Below are 19,598 nucleotides of genomic sequence, written 5' to 3'. Positions count from 1 at the left end.
GGCACTTATATACTCTAACTCTGATTAGCCTCTTTGCAACTTACACGTATGCTTATTATTGCCCAGGATTTTAGCTTTACTGACAAATTGTTTCTCTAGTTCACTGTCTTTCTTTGTAGCTGATGCGGGGTCGGTGAGCCGAGGAGTCGAAAGAAAGATTTCTTAGACTCTCAAGATCTGGCAGTAGTGCTCTTTTATTTAGAGAATAGTGTGGAATAGCATGGGGACAGGACCCATGGGCAGGCAGAGCTGGTGCGTGGGGACAAGGCCCACGGGCAGTCAGAGCTCCTGCTGCTGCCCCCGCTGGCATGGGGACAAGACCCATGGGCAGGCAGAGCTGGTGCGTGGGGACAAGACCCACGGGCAGTCAGAACTCCTGCTGCTGCCCCCGCTGGCATGGGGACAAGACCCATGGGCAGGCAGAGCTGGTGCGTGGGGACAAGACCCACAGGCAGTCAGAACTCCTGCTGCTGCCGCTGCTGCTGCCCCCGCTGGCATGGGGACAGGACCCATGGGCAGGCAGAGCTGGTGCGTGGGGACAGGACCCACGGGCGGTCAGAGCTCCTGCTGCTGCCCCCGCTGGCATGGGGACAGGACCCATGGGCAGGCAGAGCTGGTGTGTGGGGACAAGACCCACGGGCAGTCAGAGCTCCTGCTGCTGCCCCCGCTGGCATGGGGACAGGACCCATGGGCAGGCAGAGCTGGTGTGTGGGGACAAGACCCACAGGCAGTCAGAGCTCCTGCTGCTGCCCTGAGTTGAGGGTTAGGGCTAATTTTATAAGGCATAGGTACGTGACTTATTTTTACTGGAAAAAAAGAAAAGATGATGTAAAAAGTCATTAAATGATTTCAGTGCAGATGGGGTCTGGTTATTGTGCGGTCATATAACTTTAGATACGAATCTGGCCATATAGATCGGCATGCAGGTGAGGATGCCCCGGGCTTCTCTCCCTGGGGCAGTCCTAATTCATACCATAAAAAACGTCCACTGGGTCATATAGTTTGGCATGTAGGCCAGGTCACCTTGGGCTTCTCTAGCTGGGGCAGCCTTAATCCACATCAGTAGCCATCTGCTATTTCACATACCCACTGAGTTTCTAATTTGTTATTATCTACCTAGTATTTTTATAATAGTATCTTGTTCCTAACTTTTATTCTTAATTCACCTTTTTTTAACTTAGAAATGACAAACAAAATGTAGTATATTCATACAATGGACTATTATTGGGCCACAAAAGGAATGAAGTTCTGATGTACGCCACAGCATAGATAAACCTTGAAACATTAAGCTAAGTGCAAGAAGCCAGACACAAAAAGCTGCAAATTGTGTGATTCTCTTTTGATGAAATGCCCAGAATAGACAAATCCATAGAGACAGAAAGTAGATTAGTGGTTGCCTGGGGCTGGGAGGACAGGGGAAATAGCGAGTGACTGCTAATGGGTATGGGGTTTCTTTGGGGAGTAATGAGAATTTTCTAGAGTTAGTGGTGATTGATGCACAACTTTGTGAATATACTAAAAGCCACTTAACTGTACACTAAAATGGTGAACTTTATGGTATGTGAATTATAACTCAATAAATGTTATTAATAAAATGAGAAGTCACGTATTGATAGTATGGTACCATTTATACAAAAGTCAAAACTTAAAAATATTTTTTAAACTGTTCATCATATATATTTATAAAAATATGAAGTAATGGTATAAAAACATGCCTAGGAAATGTCCATAAGAAACTCCATAAAAAGAGAATGTAAAAAAGTGAAAAGGTATGCCAAAAACTGGGAGAAAATATTTGTAATATACATAACATATAACATATGCTAGTATCCACAATATGTAAAGAACTCCTATAAATAAATCAGAAAAAGACCCACCAATATCACTCCTAGGTGTATATGCTAAAGAATTTTTTATGCATGTGCTATAGTAGATATGTACAAGGATGTTCGTTGTTACATTTCTGCATTACCAAGCAGAAGACCCCAATGACCATCGACAGGAGGATGGATAAATAAATTGTGACATATTAATCTAATCAAATGTTATATTTATTAGCAAAAATGGATATATTAATGTTACAGTAGCATATAACCCCATGGATGAATGATAAAACCATAGAGTAGAGTGAAAAAAGCAAGTTTCAGAAGACTGTCTGCAACAGTTTTAGGAAGCTAAAAACAACAAAACAAGATAGTGTGTTAGGGATACATAAGTATGTGACAAACCATTTTAAAATAAATAGTAGAGGAATGACAATCACACAGTTCATTAGCAGTGGTTACCTTTAGTGGAGTGGGACAGGAGTATGTGAAATAAGTTTAGTAATTCTTAAATGGATTCATGGATGTCATATTTTATTGTCCTGCTTTAAAACATGTATTTGTTACATATATGTTTTTAGTATATATCAAATGTTATATAATAAATGCTTGGTACCATTAAACCAAATGGACAACAGTTGTTACCTCTGGGGAGAAGTTCAGAAGAGGCTTTTGCAATGTTCTCTTACATTCAAAATCTGAGGTAAATATACTTAAATGCTAAGCTTTAATGTATCTAATAATTTACATACATTATTTTTATAGAATTATATATACATTATATACAATAATTTTAATGTATATAATAATTTAATGTTATAATAGTTATAGCAATTCTAAAAAGCATGCAAAAGACCTAAAATGACAGAATAGAAAGCTGTGGTATACTGATAATTTTTTAAAAACATGGGACACTATATATAGTATAATTTAACTTTTGCCAAAAAATGCATAATTTATATATTTTTATATATAGGTGCTATATTCATAGGAAAAAAACTAGGAAAATTAGACATCAAACTGTTAATAGTGTTTGTCTCTGGAGCAGAGGTTCTGAAGGGCAGAGATGTGGGGGTTTTGCCTCAGGGGACATTTGGCAATATCTGGAGACATTTTTGGTTTTCACAATTGGGAGAATGCCACCAAATTAGGAATCACTAAAAAAAATGCTTCTATGTATGAAAATTTAAAACATATTGTTAGATAATTTATGAGTAAAACTCATTGCTAATAAACATGTAAACATAGTTCAATCTCACTTGTAATTAGGGAAATTCAAATTAACAAACAATAAACTATTTCATATCCAACATATTGACAAAAATTAAAGTGTGAAACCAGCAAATGCTGTTAAGAATGTACAAAAATAGAAGTACTTATATGCTTGTGGTGTGCATAAATTGGTACAACCAGTTTGAAGAGTAATTTTACAATGTCCAACAAAATTGACAGTATGTTTACCCTATGACTCAGCGTTTCCTCTTTTAAGGTCATACTGTAGAGAAATTTTCACACATCTATACAAGGAGAGGTATTTAATGTTTTGTAATAAAAACAGATTGGAGTAATTATAAAAGCTCATCAGTCAGAGAGTGGATAATAAATTATAGTATATTCATACAGTAGGATACCATTTAAAGTTAAAATAAGTGAACCAATTTTGCAGATAATAATGTTGAGCAATTGTGAAATCATAACATTGAGGTAAAAATAAAAATAATTTGTAAAGTTGTCCTTTTGTATTATATTATTCATGTAAATTTTTAAATATATTTAAATACATATTATTAGGGGATACATATAGTAATGACATCCAATCATAGACAGGACAGATACGCTAACCTTAGGATAGTAGTTCCTGCTGAGGAACAATGGAGAAAGCTTGCGACCAAGTCTATAGTATTTATTTCTTGAAAAATATATATATATTTCAAGCAAATATCAATGAGTATTTGATGATAGTGAGTACATGGGTGTTCTTTGTATCTTTGTATTATTCTCTTTTCCTTTTTTTTTTTTTTTTTGTATATTTGGTACATTTTTATGACTGAAAGAAAAGAACACCAAAAGTTGAGAATCATTACTCCATGTTATGCAAGACGAATGTTTACAGCTGTGTGGACAGGGTAGGCAGATATGTTAGACTCAGCCCCAGAGGCACTTTGGAAGTGACTGTCCTCCCTTCCTCCTGTCTCTCTCACTGTGCCAGCTACCTGTCTAGTACCAGTTTGTTCTCGCCGTAGTGTATCCTGTACACACTTCTGTTAACTTACATATTGCACTAATTGCATTTATTTACGTGTTATTCTCACCCTGGAGACAATAAGCTCTTCGAGGATAGTGGCTCTACCTTTGCATAGTTTAATGCCTGATAAATAGTAAGCACTAAATAAATACTTGGTAAATGAAATGATGAATGACGGAACAGATTCCAAAGGAGGAAGAAATTTATAAAGGACAATTACCAATATTAAATTTTGTCTACATTTTAGTTTTGATATGATTGACACAAAATATGTTCTTGCCAGAGTCCAATAAGAGGGCATCCAATCAGGCCCTATGTGTTAGTTAAGATTAGGTTTTGCTGTATATAACTGGAGAACCTAAAATAACAGGGGTTTCCATTAGAAATTTAAGTCTCTCACACCCAAAGAAGGCTGAAAGAAGGCCATCCAGGCTGCCATGGAGGTTCTACAGTGCCAGGGACCCGTGCTCCCACTATCTTTCTGCTCCACCATCGTAGGTAGCTCATGAACCAAGATGACTACTTGAACTCCAACAATCTTTTTCTTCCTGTCTTCCTCCCTCCCTCCCCCCTCCCTCCTTTCCTTCTTTCCTTTCGTTCCAAAGTGAGAAAGAAAAAGGACAAGAAGTGCCTACCCCTACTTTTGAAAGACTTCTTGGAAGTACCTACAGCACTTCGCCTTCTGTCTCCTTGGCAGTACATAGTCACATGGCCTCATCAAGCTGCAAAAGGGGCTGGGAAATAGTGTTTTTTACCTGGATGGCAATGTTTCCAGTTAAAAATTGTGGTTCTGTTACTAAGAACAAGAAGAGAATGGACATTGGAATACAGCTAGCAGTGTCTGAATTCTTAATCGGCTATGGATACTAAAAGGAGAAAGTAGTGAGAAGTGGCTTCCAGAGAAAGTGTTCTAGTTTACTACTTTTGTAAGCCTGCCCATAAACAAGCCAAAAATTAGAATATGTTGTATTTAACCCAATTCCTGTCAACTTTAGTTTTGGTCTCAAGTACAAGATATTAACACAATATCCATGTTTTAGAGTGCTACTTATAGAAATGAATATTAAATTGGATTTAATAAGATTTCCTTGCTATTTTTCTTCTGCCATATCACATATTTTAAACTAAGAAATTGTTTGAGTTTTGGTTCTAGGGCTATACTTATAGGTTTGACATTAGCCAAAGTGCTAGCCTTGAAAAAAAAAGTGGTGGTGGAGTCGAAAGTTAATATTTTATAGAAAAGTAATCCATAAATAGTCAGCTGACTTTCTTTCGGCATCTAATTCTGTTCACTGTCCTTGATATTGATTCTTTTCCCTGCGTTGTAAAATAAAGTTGTAATGAAAAGTTTTATTCTTTGGAGATTTGAAAAAATTGCTTCACATGAATCTTTTTCCTTCCAGGCTCTAAATTATCTTGGTATTCAGCCCACAAAGGAGCAACAGCAAGCCCTGAGACAGCAAGTGCAAGTAGACCCAAAGGGGACAGTGTCTTTTGGAGGTAATATTAGGCTTATCATGTTGTAACATCACAGAAACTTTGTCGAAGAGTTATTGTGACTCGTTTTCATTAAACATGCCTCTTCTTTAGAAGGAAAGAGAGAAAAATAAGACCACATCTATTTCAAGTTCCTTAATCAGTACTCTAAAAACGCAGCTAGAGTTACTCGCCTGGCTGGGTCAGCAGAAAGCAGAACTTTCTTACAGTCTTTCAGCTCTCAAATATCATCATTCTATTGTAATCTTTTACATTTTTTATTTATTGCATAAACATTGCTTAGTAAAACCAAAAAAGTACGAAATATAGGAGTCCTAATTCTGCTACTGTGAAATTCTAATCTTTTTTTCAGCTAATATGATAGAATAAATATTTTTATGATGCTGTATAATTATTCTTATTAAAGATAGCATAATGTTGACATACATAGTTGATGTACTATAATATTAAACCTTTCCACCATTGGGAATTTTGATGGTTTCTCAGTAGTTGATATTATAAATAATTCTATATCATAACTTTTTTTCTTCTAAATCTCCACAAATGGTTTGGACTTTTGAAATGTATTGATAAGTTCTTTTCCAGAGACATTTTCCACATGTATTTGTTCTGCCACTAGTAATATCTGAATGTAACAGTTTTTTGTATCCTTGACAGCATTAAGTATTAAAATTGTTTTTCTTATACAGTAGCTACAACATTGTATCATTTTTAAAACGTCTGTATTGCTAAAGAAAGAAATTCATTTTTTTGGTTTTGAAGTGATAAAAAAAAGATGTATTTGCTCCCTCTCCTCTTGAAAACAACTCCAAAATAATAAGGAGAATAAGAAACAGAATTGCAGGTATAACTAAAACCATTATATGTAAAGACAGAAAGTGGATGAGGAAAGTAAATGAATTAGTGAGCAGAGACAGATAAAGCCCAAGTGGCTGGAGAGAGAGGGATATCACAATGGGGAATAGACTGATTTGCCCCTGAAAAGGCTTAGGAATTGAAAGCGTCAAGTACTTCTGAAGACTGGCCGTAGGCAGGGCATTTAAAACAAGCTAGTTAGAAATCTGGATAAGGAGCAATTATATATGCTATTCCCTGCCCCGTCTCAGGCAATCCAGCAACTACCACTCACTCCCTTATGCTTGCAGAGGGAAATAAGTATATTCTCTTGAGAAATTAAACTAGAGAGAGTCTGGCCCTGTAGTTGCCAGCAGCCAGGGAATGTGGAGGGAGTGTATGGTGAGTTATCATTCACAACACACACCCAGCTTGCTCGGTGAAATTTGCAGCCATGTTTATACTCTATAGCAAGAGATTGTAGGCTTCTTCTGAAGCTGAACAAAAATATCAGCTGGCCACCCGATTGCTCTGTACTGCAACCCGCCAGTCGACAAGGCAAGTTATGTACAGAAAATTTCTAATCAACGTTTTAGTGCTGGGTTCATCTTAAGTGTGAACTCATAGCCAAGGGTCAACAGACATTTGGAGAAATCCTCTAACATAAAATATAGAGCCCCAAACTATCAGACAAATAGAAAAAAAAGGAACTCAGAAAAAAGGGAAATATTGCAAGAACGGAAGAGAACCTCAGATATACCATAATTACCATGTTTAAAAAGATAAGCAGGGGCCGGCCCAGTGGTATAGTGGTTAGGTTTGTGCACTCTGCTTCGGTGGCCCAGGTTTCACCGGTTCAGATCCCAGGTACAGACCTACACACTACTCATTAAGCTATGCTGTGGTGGCGTTCCATATACAAAATAGAGGAGGATTGGCACAGATATTAGCTCACCGACAATCCTCCTTAAGCAAAAGGAGGAAGATTGGCAACAGATGTTAGCTCAGGGCCAATCTTCCTCACCGAAAAAAAAAAAAAAAGAAAAAGATAAATGAAGATAAGACATGCATGAAATAAGAGTAGGTATTGTAAAATAGGAATAATCAGAGAACATTAAAAGGATCCTTGGAAATTAAAAATACAGTAGCCAAAATAAAAGAATCTGAGGATACACAGGTGAATAGGTCACACTCCACCTCCAAAGAAGCTTACAGTTTGCTAGGACCGCATCAGCAGTCCTAGCAATCCTAATAATCACGAATAGAGGCCTTTGAGTCAGACGGTAAATGGAATCCTGCTCTGCTGCTTATTTGACAGGTGGCCTTGGGAAGTTTAAGCCAGTTAACTTATCTTACTCCAAACTGCAAAGTAGTGAGGATAAGAGGACCTACTTCAGAAAATTCTGATGACGAAATTGCAAAGCACCATGCCTAGCATATAGAGACTGTTACAGAAACATTGATGGCTATTATTTGTTTATTAATTTTTACCACCAAAAGTCTAGTTACCATCCGAGCTATTATTATTATTAAACCTCGGGTTCTTCCAGCTAGAAAAGCTGTAAATCATAATGTTGTCATGTGTTTCAGAAAAAGTTCTGCTCATAACAAAAGAGTTGGAGACATAGTTATGCCTGTGATAGATATTTGCTTTATTGTCTTAGCTGATTTATTAATTTCAGCATAAAGTTAAATGAAGTAAGTTAAAACCAGTTTATCTCTTACTTCTTGTTTGAACTTATATTTGTCTGCCACTTCAGTTAATACTATTTTAAAGTAATTTATTTAAGTAAGGTAAATTTTAAGCGTTAGTTATGACACATAGCTTCAACTTCATATAGAAAAAGATAAGCTTTATTTAGATGAGGTTAATTGCTGTGTTCTTACTGAAATGTGTTCCATTTTAGATTTTGTCCAGGTTGCCAGAAACTTGTTTTGCTTGCAGTTGAATGAAGTAGATATTGAGGCACATGAAATTTCCAGCTTATTACAGTCACAGGTAGAGTATGCTCTATAGAATTATCTTGATGGCACTGAAATCATAAGCCTTGAATGTTGTGTGTCATATGTAGCCTTTTTTTCATTTTTCTCTGTCTTTTAAATGTTATGCCAATAATACATGCTTCTTGGATAAATATAATGCAATAAAGATTAATTTACAGTCAAAAGAAAAATTTCACCTTGATCCCCTCCATCCTCCTCTTTCACTGTCCCCTCATGCTACTCCCATCCCTGAATTTACCACAGACGAGTACTCATGTCATAAGTATATACTCTGAAATTTTACAGTCTGAACCATCCTCAGGTAATCAGCATCCAAATCAAGACACACAGCATTAAAGAAATACATTACCAGGACCCTGATGCTCTCCTCCCCCCGTGTTCCCTCCCTCCCCCTCCCTCAGCCAAGCTAACTACTCTTTCGCCTTCTAACAACTTAGATTGGCTTTGCCTGTTTTTGTGCTTCATGTAATTGAAATTGCAAAATCTGTTAACTTCAGAAGTCGTTTGTTCTACAGGACTTTGACATTTATGTTGTCAAATCTTTCAGTCCTTTTCATTATAGATTTTTTTGTATGGAAGACTGACCCTGAGCTAACATCTGTTGCCAATCTTTCTCTTTTTGCTTGAGGAAGATTGTCACTGAGCTAACACCTGTGCCAATCTTCCTCTATTTTATGTGGGATGCTGCCACAGCGTGGCTTGATGAGCAGTGCGAGGTCCGTGCCTGGGATCCAAACCTGTGTACCCCGGGTCGCTGAAGCAGCGTGCACAAACTTAACTGTTAGACCACAAGGCCAGCCCCTCATTATAGATTTTTGATGTTGTTATGTTATTAAGGAAGGTCTTCCCAATTTATGTGATATATAATTTATATGTTTAATTCACTGAAAATTTATTCTTGTCTATGCATAAAGTAGTGCCCCAAATGGATAACCATTTGCCCTTGTCCCACCGTCATATATTTGATAACCGTCCTTCTCCACTTTTGCCACTAATTTGATATACAAACCTTATCATATACTAAATTTCTATCTAGATACACAGATCTGTTTCTAGACACACCACTCTCTTCCACTGATTCATCTCTCTCTACCAGTACATTATTGTTTTAATTATTCTAGCTTTATAGTCTTAGGTTCATTGCTATCTGGTAGGGTAAGTCCTTAAATTTTTTTTTTTTTTGACTTCTTGATGTAGGTCTTTTAGATAATCTTTAAAAGCATTTTAACATGGTAATAAAAATTCAGTTGGGACTTTTTTTTAATTTGAATTGCATTGAATTTAGAAGATGGTTTGGGAGAAATGGACATGGTTTATTTCTCCATTCATTTAGGTCTTTATTGATGTTTTGGAGAGAGAATTATATCTTGCTTAATATATGTCTTGAATAATTTCTTGTTAGGTCTGAATAGATATGCTATAGTTTTTTGATGCTATTGGGAATGGGATTTTTTTTTACTGTTATATTTTCTGATTGATGATTACCAAAGATATTAATTTTTGAATGGTTATTTTATGTGATGCCACTGTATTAAACTCCCTTATTTCAGTTGTTTTTTAATTATTTCTCTTGGGTTTTCTAGGGACACATTTGAAATTAATTACATTTTTGTCTGTTTAACAAATTTTTACTTTTTCTGAATACTGTTGAATAGGAGCAGCAAAAGTGAACAAGAAATAAATTTCCATGATATTTGAGCCATTTTACATATTTACCTTTTTTAAAAGAAGCTAGCATTATCTTATTTAAGTAGGTTTTATACCATTTCTATTTTTCTGGAACAGTTTCAATAATGGAAACTTTATTTGTTCTTTTAAGGTTTGAAAATGTTTCATATGCCAAATGATCTGGGCCTAGGTCTTTCAGGAGAGGAGATAGATCCTACTTTTTAATGTCTTCTGTGGTTATTCTATTCAAGTTTTTATCTTTTTCTTGAATAATTTTGTTAATGTACATGTTCCTAAAAAATTTTTTCTGGGGCCGGCCCGGTGGCACAGCAGTTAAGTGCACACGCATGTTCCGCTTCGGTGGCCCGGGGGTTCGCTGGTTTGGATCCCGGGTGCACACATAGCACCACTTGGCACACCATGCTGTGGCAGGCATCCCACATATAAAGTAGAGGAAGATGGGCACGGATGTTAGCTCAGGGCCAGTCTTCCTCAGCAAAAAGAGGAGGATTGGCAGCAGTTAGCTCAGGGCTAATCTTCCTCAAAAAAAAAAAAAGTTTTTTTTTTCTTTTATCAAGATATTAAAATTTATTAACGATTAACATGGAACTTTTTTTAGGTTTTTAATCTTAATTTGATGATAGTGCATTTTATTTCATAGATGTCCTACATAATGTTTACAAAGTAGTCACACTCACAAGTTTTTATTTTCATATTTTAATTATCACTCAGTATACAATATTTCCATTGTGGTTGCTTCTTTGACTCTTATTTTGAACTTTTTTAAACCTTTTCTAGTTTCATAGTTCCTTTTTTTTTTTGAGGACGATTACCTCAGAGCTAACATCCACCACCAATCCTCCTCTTTTTGCTGAGGAAGAGTGGCCCTGAGCTAACATCTATGCCAATCTTCGTCTGCTTTATATGTGGGATGCCTGCCACAGCATGGCTTGATAAGTAATGTGTAGATCCACGGCCAGGATCTGAACCAGCAAACCCCAGGCTTCCTAAAGCAGAGCACGCAAACGTAACTGCTATACCACTGGGCCAGCCCCTGTAGTTCCCTTTTGGTTACTGATTTATAGTTTAATTCCGCTGAGGTTAGAGACATTCTATATGCTGTTAATCCATTGGCCATCTACCCAGACATATAGTCAGTTTTCTGAAATGTCTCCCATCTTTTGAAAAGCATGTATATTCTGCACTTGTGGGGTACAGTGCTCCCTGTATGTCAGTTAGGTCAGGGTTGTTAACATGTGCTTCAAATTTTTTCTTTTCTTTTTTTTCTTCTTCAAATTTTCTATTTCCTTACTCTTTTTTTTTTTTTTTGGTCATCTTTTATTGTCTGTTACTGACAAGTTTGGTTTCCAATGATTATAAATATTTTTCTTTTCTAAAGAAAACTGTTATATAACTCTTTTAAATGTATCTAATGGAATCTAAATACTGTAGTTTTTGATACCCGTAATCATTTATTTAAAAGAAAATTCATGCATAAATTCTTATCTCAGAAATTTATCATCTTTCCTTTTTCTCTCTTATTTCTATTCTATATTGCCCTAGAATGTTATCCTGATATATTATCATTCAAGCATATAGTATGCTTAAAAACCTTTCATTTATCACCCTATCTTTTTGCTGCAAAAAAATTTAAGTAAATTAGAATGTATTTGTTTTAAATTCACTGTGTTTTCATAAGCTCTTACATATTCAAATTTTCTTCTGAATTGAATAGTAATTATACTTATTATTGGCACACAATCAAAAAATATAATGTAAATTTTGATCAGTTATTTTTATAAAGGTAATTTTTAAAATATAAATTTATATTTCAGTGGGATGGAAGGAGGATTATTTGCAGTCCAGCTATGTCACTTATAAGATTTCCTTACTTGCCTGGGTGCTTCTGGACTCTACATTCTGGTGGTTTGTTTGTCTTCCTAAGTCTTAATAGAAGACACATTCTCCTACCTTGTTCTTCCTTTTAAATATTCTTGCCTAATCTTTGCTCTTGTCCATATAAGTTCTAGCAAAAATCTTACTGTATTGAATTTATAGATTATTTTGGGAAGAAGCAACATCTTTATAAGTTTAAATCTTCCTATGTTGAACATGTTTTGGCTTTTTATTTATTTATATCTTTTTGAATGGCATAAATACATTTGGTATGTTTTTTTCCAATACAGGCTTTATTAATCTTTTGTTAGATTTATTTCTAGTTCTCTTACACTTTTTTTGCCATTATAATAAATGCTTTTTTTAAAAATTAAGACTTTATTTTTTTTTGAGCAGTTTTAGGTTCACAGAAAAATTGAGGGGAACGTACAGAGATTTCCCATTTGCCCTCTGTCCCCACACAGGCATGGTCTTCTCTATTATCAGCATCCTCCGTTGGAGTAGTACACTCATTACAATTGATGAACCTACATTGACACATCATAATCACCTAAAGTCCATAGTTTACATTACAGTTCTGTGTTGTACATTCTCTGTGGGTTTGGACAAACTTATAATCACATGTATCAATCATTTTTACTGCCTTGAAAATCCTCTATGCTCTGCCTGTTTCTCTCTCCACACCCCTGTCCCCAACTCCTGGCAACCAGTGATCCTTTTATTGTCTCTATAGTTTTGCGCTTTCCAGAGTGTCACGTAGTTGGAATCAGACAATATGTAGCCTTTTCAGATTGGCTTCTTTCATTTAGTAATATGCATTTAAGGCTCCTTCATGCCTTTCCATGTCTTTTTAGCACTGATTAATATTCCATTGTCTGGATGTACCACGATTTATTTATCCATTCTCCTACTGGAGGACATCTTAATTGCTTCCAAGTTTTGGCAGTTGTGAATAAAGCTGCTATAAACATCCATATGCAAGTTTTTGTGTGGACCTAAGTTTTCAACTCCTTTGGGTAAATACCAAGGAGCGCAATTAGGGGATCATATGGTAAGAGGGTGTTTAGTTTTGTAAGAAACCACCCAGTTGTCTTCCGATGTGACTGTACCATTTTACATTCCCACCAGCAATGAATGAGAGTTCCTGTTGCTGACAGTGAGATTTCCCCGAGACCTAGTTGTTTGGAAACTCACAGGAGACCCAGTTCTCTCAGAATCGAAGCATTGGTTTCTCAGAACTGATTCTTGTAGCATTTGCTGAAGCTGTAGGAGCACAGTTTTCCTTCCACTGATTCGGGTGTTACATGTTTATCTACCTGATGTTGACAGCAGAGCATTGTTTTCTTACTGCCAAATAGTTCTCAAGGAGACCATACCCACTTTTGATGAGGAAAGGCAAAGGTGTTTGGATGGCTTACAACATAAGCGAAGTAGGGGACTCAGAGTACTTTGTAGGAGCATGCAGAGCTTTCTTAGCAGCTGCAAAGAAATACTCGTGCTCCAAATCAGTAATTTGCTTCCTTCTCACCAATATGATTTTAAGACAGATAAGAATATATTCAATCTGTGATACTTTGATAGCCAAAGCCAAGTGCTGATGGTGATTGTGCAAGGTCTTCTACGTGCCAATAACTTCCTGTTTGTGGCTTCTGATCAACATGTTGTGCAACAGTCACTGTATCAATTTATAATCCTTTCTGCTTGTCAGGACACAGAAGATATCCCTGTAAAATGTTGACTTTATTTTCACTTGAATCCACAATGAAGAATACATTGTACTTCACCACACTTGCATATGTAACTGAAACAGAAGGCCCAAAGAATTACTTACCTTTTCTACATCATTGCATTCTTATTTAATATCCAATTCTATTTCATTAAATATTTGGTCTTACAATTCACTAATGGGTCCTGTACCACAGTTTGAAAAACACTGTAAAAATCACTGCTTGTGAAGCAGCTCACCAGAAACAAAGCAAAAATATCTCATTATTTTGTAGTATAATTCCTAATTTTTTTGAGTTAGAGAGCAAGTATAGTGCCTCATCTGAAGTATATCAATTGATCTGTGGTTGAGGATGCTGACAGCCTGTGAAGGTGGGGAAATTCCACTCTGGTTACCCCCTCAACCATCTTGTCACGAACAATAGAGTCAGCTTTGATAATCCATCTGTTAGGGATGCTTGTTTTTTACTCATATGTTTCCTTTTTTGGCTTGTCTTCTCCTTAATTCACTGTTTAAAAATATTTTTACTGAAGTATAATGGACACACGGTAAAGTACAAAAATCCCAAGTGTCCAACTTGATGAATTTCTGTTAGTATCTTATGTGTAATCACCACTCAGAAGGCTCCTTCATGCCAACATCCGACAGAACCACCATTCCCACATTTATAGTGGAACCACTATTCTGCCTTATATAACGTAGCTTTCTTTTGCCTGTTCTTGAACTTCATAATAAATAGAATCATACAGCATATATACTCTTTTATAACTAGCTTCTTTCAATCGTTATTTTGTCTTACTCATAAGATTTCTTGAGATGCTTCCTTTAAGAAGGAAGAATTGCTGAGTCAGTGTAAGTCAGTCCTACTTTTCTTTAATTGAGAAAAAACTTAGTTTTGGAATAATATGGCATTTAGAACCAAAAATATAATTATCTTACTGTGATTCTAATCATCACTGCTATATTAAAAAATTCACACCGTGCTACACCTGCTGCTGGCACAAGGTTACACACTGAAGAGGCAAGGTTGGAGCCTACATTAGCAGTATTCTAAACTTAGCAACAGCAGACCATAGTCCATCATAATATGATGGGTTTTCTACACTAATCAAGTGTCGTAAATGGATTATCTTAAAATTACAGAGAGAATACTGTAAATTCCTAATTTCACAATTGGAGTTCTTGCTAAATCAATTTAATGGATTGCAACCATCATTTTAATGAATGAAATAGAATAGAATGGAAAATATCAAAGTGAATTGTATATAGTAAGCGTGAGTATACAGCTATTCCACTGCTGGATGTTTATCCAAAGAAAATGAAAACACGAATGCATAAAGATATATGCACCCCTATGTTCATTGCAGCATTATTCACAGTAGCCAAGAGTTGGAAACAACCTAGCTGCCCATCAAGGGACAAATGGATAAAGAAGAGGTGGTATATATACACAATGGAATACTATTCAGCTATAAAAAAAAAGATGAAATCTTGCCATTTGTGACAACATGGATGAACCTTGAGGGTATTATGTAAGTGAAATAAGTGAGACAGTCAAATATCGTATGGTCTCACTTATAAGTAGAAGATAAAAACAACCACCACAACAAACACACACACATATAGATACAGAGAGTAGACTGGTGATTACTAGAGGGGATGGGGGAGGGAAGAGGGTGAAAAGGGTGTCAGGGCACATGTGTATGATGATGGATGGTAATTCGTCTTTGGCGCATGAACATGATGTAGTCTACACAGAAATTGAAATATGATGTACACCTGAAATTTCTATAATGTTATAAACCAGTGTTACCTCAATTAAAAAAGAAATGAGTAATGTTTCACTTATACTGAGTCATGATATAAATGGTATTTTCACTGTGTAGCAATAAATACTTTATAACCACTTCATTATATATTCATCTGTAAAACATTAAATATATATTGAACAACTACAATGTGTATGGCATTGTGTTTGGTGCTGCAGCACATGTTATTAAAGTAAGTAAAACTGGAGCCTGTCCCTCAAAGAACTTAGGGTATAGTGTAGGAAAAGTTATGTACACAAATAAGTATATTAAAGAATGCAGTGTGATAAGGCCATAGTGATATTAGAGCTTAGAACATTCAGAGAAGATTCGTAACAGAGTTGGCAGTGGAGTGAGTTTTGAATGATAAATAGGATTCTTTCTGCTCAAGAGGTAAACAGAGAGTGGTAAGAGTATTAGCATGAACAAAAATATATATATAAAGTGATGGTAAACAGAGAGTAATCTACTTTTTTAGAATAGATAATTGAGTACATGCAGGTCAGTGAAGGAAGTTAGGCCTGAAAGGGTAAAATTTGTACTTTTCTCAGTAGTCAGTGAGGAGTCATTAGGGAGATTAGTGACATGATCAAAGTGATATTTTAGAAATAGTCATCTTTAATAGTGTGGGTTATCTTGGAAGGAAATGAAACTGGTGGTAGATAGTCTAGAAAGGGGACAAAGGAAAGAGTCCAAATACAGAATAATAACTAAACTATGGTAAAGGTGAGGAGAGTGAAAAGGAATGGAGAAACAGAGCTACAATATTTACCAAAAACAGCAAGTATATCATCAATAAGACTTGCATTTAGATATAAGAACCAAGAGAGAATGAGTTAAAGATAATTCCAGAGTTTTGATTAGAATGCTTGATAATATGATGGTACCGATAATAGAAACAGGGAAATAAGAAAGGTGAAGAAGATAATGGGTTGTGTTTTAGAGAAAGTTGGAGATGCTGACAGGTAACCAAAGGGCCGTTGGAAATAAGGAGTGGACACCAGGAGAGGAATTTGGGAATGATTTGGAGGATGGTAGTTGAAGCATGGCAGTGAATGTCATCACTCAGGGAGAGCTTGAAGAGAAAAAGGCAGAAAGGCACAAACTTTGGGGAACCTCCCCATTCCCCCATTTAAGGAGTAGAAATGAAATTAAGTCATTATTACCGGCCTAAATATTCTGATGGGTAGGTGAGATGACGGGAAATCAAAAACCTAGGAAGAGAAAATTTCAGGAACAAATGGCTTGAGCAATGTTGTATGTAACAAAGAGGTTAAGAAAGTTGATAGGGGACATTTATTTTGTCAAATAGGTTTACTGGTGACACTGCAAGTACTTATTTTTGAAATGTGGGGATGGGAGGAAAGATGTGTAAATCAGGTTATAGGAAGTAAAAGGAGTGAGCAGGGGAAATGGAGAAAATAAGGGAATACACAGAAATTTTAAGGAAAGGAGGTAATTGAATAGGTTCCTGATGGAAGGCTTTATCAATAAAATTAGACTGAAACAGAGGTGGTCATTTTGTTCTGTTTAAGATGAGTTGAGGTTGGGAATGTGGCCAGTGGAATAGTGGCTATCCAGAATTGATACAAGTGAAATAACTTAAAAATGATGATGGTGGAGCAACAGTGGAGGGAGAGATGAGGTCAGACCCAGACAGCACAGTCCAATGACCTCCCACAGTGTCTCTTGGTATCTCCATAGGAGACTTGAGAAAGCAGAGTGGAAATGATTTACAATGTCATTTACCAGGTATTGCAGAGGTCAGGGAGCTGAAGGGTGGCAAATGATATCATGGGAGCCAGGCAGGAAAGGGATGTAAGAAGGTAAGGAGGATAAAGTCCAAGAGTTGAAGGTAGATTAGAAAGCAGGTATCAGTCTAGAATCATTGATGTTAATTAGCAGCAATTCATTTCACTTGCTGCTTGCTTAGTTGAAGCATATTTGAACTTTTTTCTTTTCTTTTATGCTTTTTGGTGAGGAAGATTGGCCCTGAGCTAACATCTGTTGCCAAGCTTCCTCTTTTTTTTCTCCCCAAAGCCTCAGTACATAGTTGTATGAACTATTTTAACGAACTATTTTAAACAGTCACTGAGCACAAAGGGGCTTTTCAAAGAATTCACAAGTAATATTTATGGCCAGTTGTCTGGCTATAAGTTTTTGCTGCTTAGCCTAAAATGGCAAAAGAATTATAAAATATGGTTTTGGTTTTTTTTAAAGTCGTGGTTTGTTCTACGACTGTTCAGTATAGTGTTTTGCCTCCCAAAATGGTACCATGGATTCTTTTATGCATGATCTACCTCCATGTTTTAAGCTCAGAAGCTTATGATTACATCCCTAAGACCCCAGTCCATACTTTCTCTTAGTAAATTATTATAGCCCTGTTATCTAAACTCTTATTTAAACTTTTGAATTCTGCTTATTTCACTTCTTCGGATAACAAGATAGAATAGGCCCATCTGAATGTTGATGTTAAGGCCGTTGGAAGCCTCACAGGAAAGAAAGTTAGGTTTTCTAAATCCTATGTTTCTCCAACTTATCTGACCAGAGGGAGCACTACCACCGTCTCCACTGCCCAGGTTTGCTTTTGCACAAAACTAGTTAATATTCTGTGGAACACACTTTGGGGAATGTTATGTTTGAAAATGTATCAAAAACTAATCTAGAATAGTTTAAGAATGAATTATATGAGTGTGTGTGTCAAGTACTTAAGAGAGAGTAGAGGAACAGAGACAGATGAAGAATATGAGATCATGTATATTTTGGACGATGGCCATAGACAAAAGCAAATATGTCAGGACAAAAGGAAAAATAATGTTTAGGAAAAATATTTCTTCCAAAATTTGAGGAATTATGCCTACTTCTGTTAGTCTAGGATTTGGAAAGCAAATCTGAATTTATCATTTCTATTCCACCATGATTTTTGTTGAGTAGTTGATAAAAATCACAGACTAATGTCAGACCTCTGGGAATCTTGGAATAGCCATCTGTTAGCTGTGAAACCTTAGGCAAATTACTAACCTTTTGAGCACGTTTCCTCGTCTGTAAAATGGAGACAAGGTTATAGTAAGGATTTAATTTTGAATATACATAGTCCTTAGCAATGTATCTGCACTTAGTAAGCTCCCAAGAAATGGTTGGTATTATTAATTGTTTGTATTATCTGTTCCTACTCTGCATTCACCTCCTGTCTGTGCTTTAAGTCCATATCTATATAGCAATTGCTTTCTCTACTTAATCCTTTAAACTATATTTTATATACTTTATTTTTAGTTCTATTATGACTTCTACGTAGAAGATAGTTATGATTAGACTTGGATTTTTATCTCTGATAAGTTTGTCATTGTTTTTTACCTTGTAATTAACTGTCAGAGAGATTATGCTAGAAGAGGAACTGTCATCTCTGCTATTTTCTGTTGTTGTTACTCACTTGTGCATGAATTATTAATATTATCTTCAAACCACAGTTTCTGTGCAGGAATCTGTTTAAACCACTTGGCTGTTACTTTATATTTTGTTTAGTTAAAACAAGACACATAATCCATTAATACACTTTACTGGGTTCCTGTAAACCATCTTGGTTGGTAGTGTCCAGCATTTTGTTAGCCATGGATACCATGTTCTTGGAGTGGATGTCTTTAGGGAATAGTTTATGTCGATAAGTCGTAAAGTCTTTTTGACATTATAAACACAGTCTTGGAATTTGAACTTTTAAGGAAAATTATATTGTTAAAATAAGAATCATAAAGATGACAACAGAGTATGCATACCTTCCAGTCATCTAAATTCTGTTATAAGTAACAACAATGTAAGGTTAAGCTTAAAGGAGTGAAGTTACCCCACGTTACCTTAATATTCTCTTATCTGGTTAAATGACTCCAAAGAAAGAAACTGAATTTGTTATTGGAATGCAAAAGCATAAGACTCCTTAAAAAGGACCTTTGTGTTCGTCCTCATAATTGGCGTCTAATGCGTGACTTTCCTCTTATATTTTAATGTTGACAGCTTCTTCCCTGTGAATCCTTAGAAGCAAATGAAATGGAAAGGCTTAAGCGTGAACGAAATGATGCTTTGGAAGAAGTGAACACACTTAAGGT

The 19,598-nt window shown here is 36.0% G+C and overlaps 1 protein-coding gene across 2 annotated transcripts in view; it reads left to right on the top strand.

Moving 5' to 3' along the window:
- The window catches only part of STXBP4 (syntaxin binding protein 4), a 163,715-nt gene that overhangs the window by 36,032 nt on the left and 108,085 nt on the right, over positions 1 to 19,598 (top strand). For both annotated transcript variants that reach the window (XM_046675298.1, XM_046675297.1), the window contains 3 exons: positions 5,472 to 5,568; positions 8,307 to 8,398; positions 19,507 to 19,596. In XM_046675298.1, coding sequence (XP_046531254.1) covers positions 5,472 to 5,568; positions 8,307 to 8,398; positions 19,507 to 19,596 — 279 coding nt within the window. The remainder of the gene's footprint in view (positions 1 to 5,471; positions 5,569 to 8,306; positions 8,399 to 19,506; positions 19,597 to 19,598) is intronic.

Source organism: Equus quagga, chromosome 11 (genome assembly GCF_021613505.1).
Source record: "Equus quagga isolate Etosha38 chromosome 11, UCLA_HA_Equagga_1.0, whole genome shotgun sequence".
Lineage (NCBI taxonomy): Eukaryota > Metazoa > Chordata > Mammalia > Perissodactyla > Equidae > Equus > Equus quagga.
This window is presented reverse-complemented; position numbering and strand designations above follow the sequence as displayed.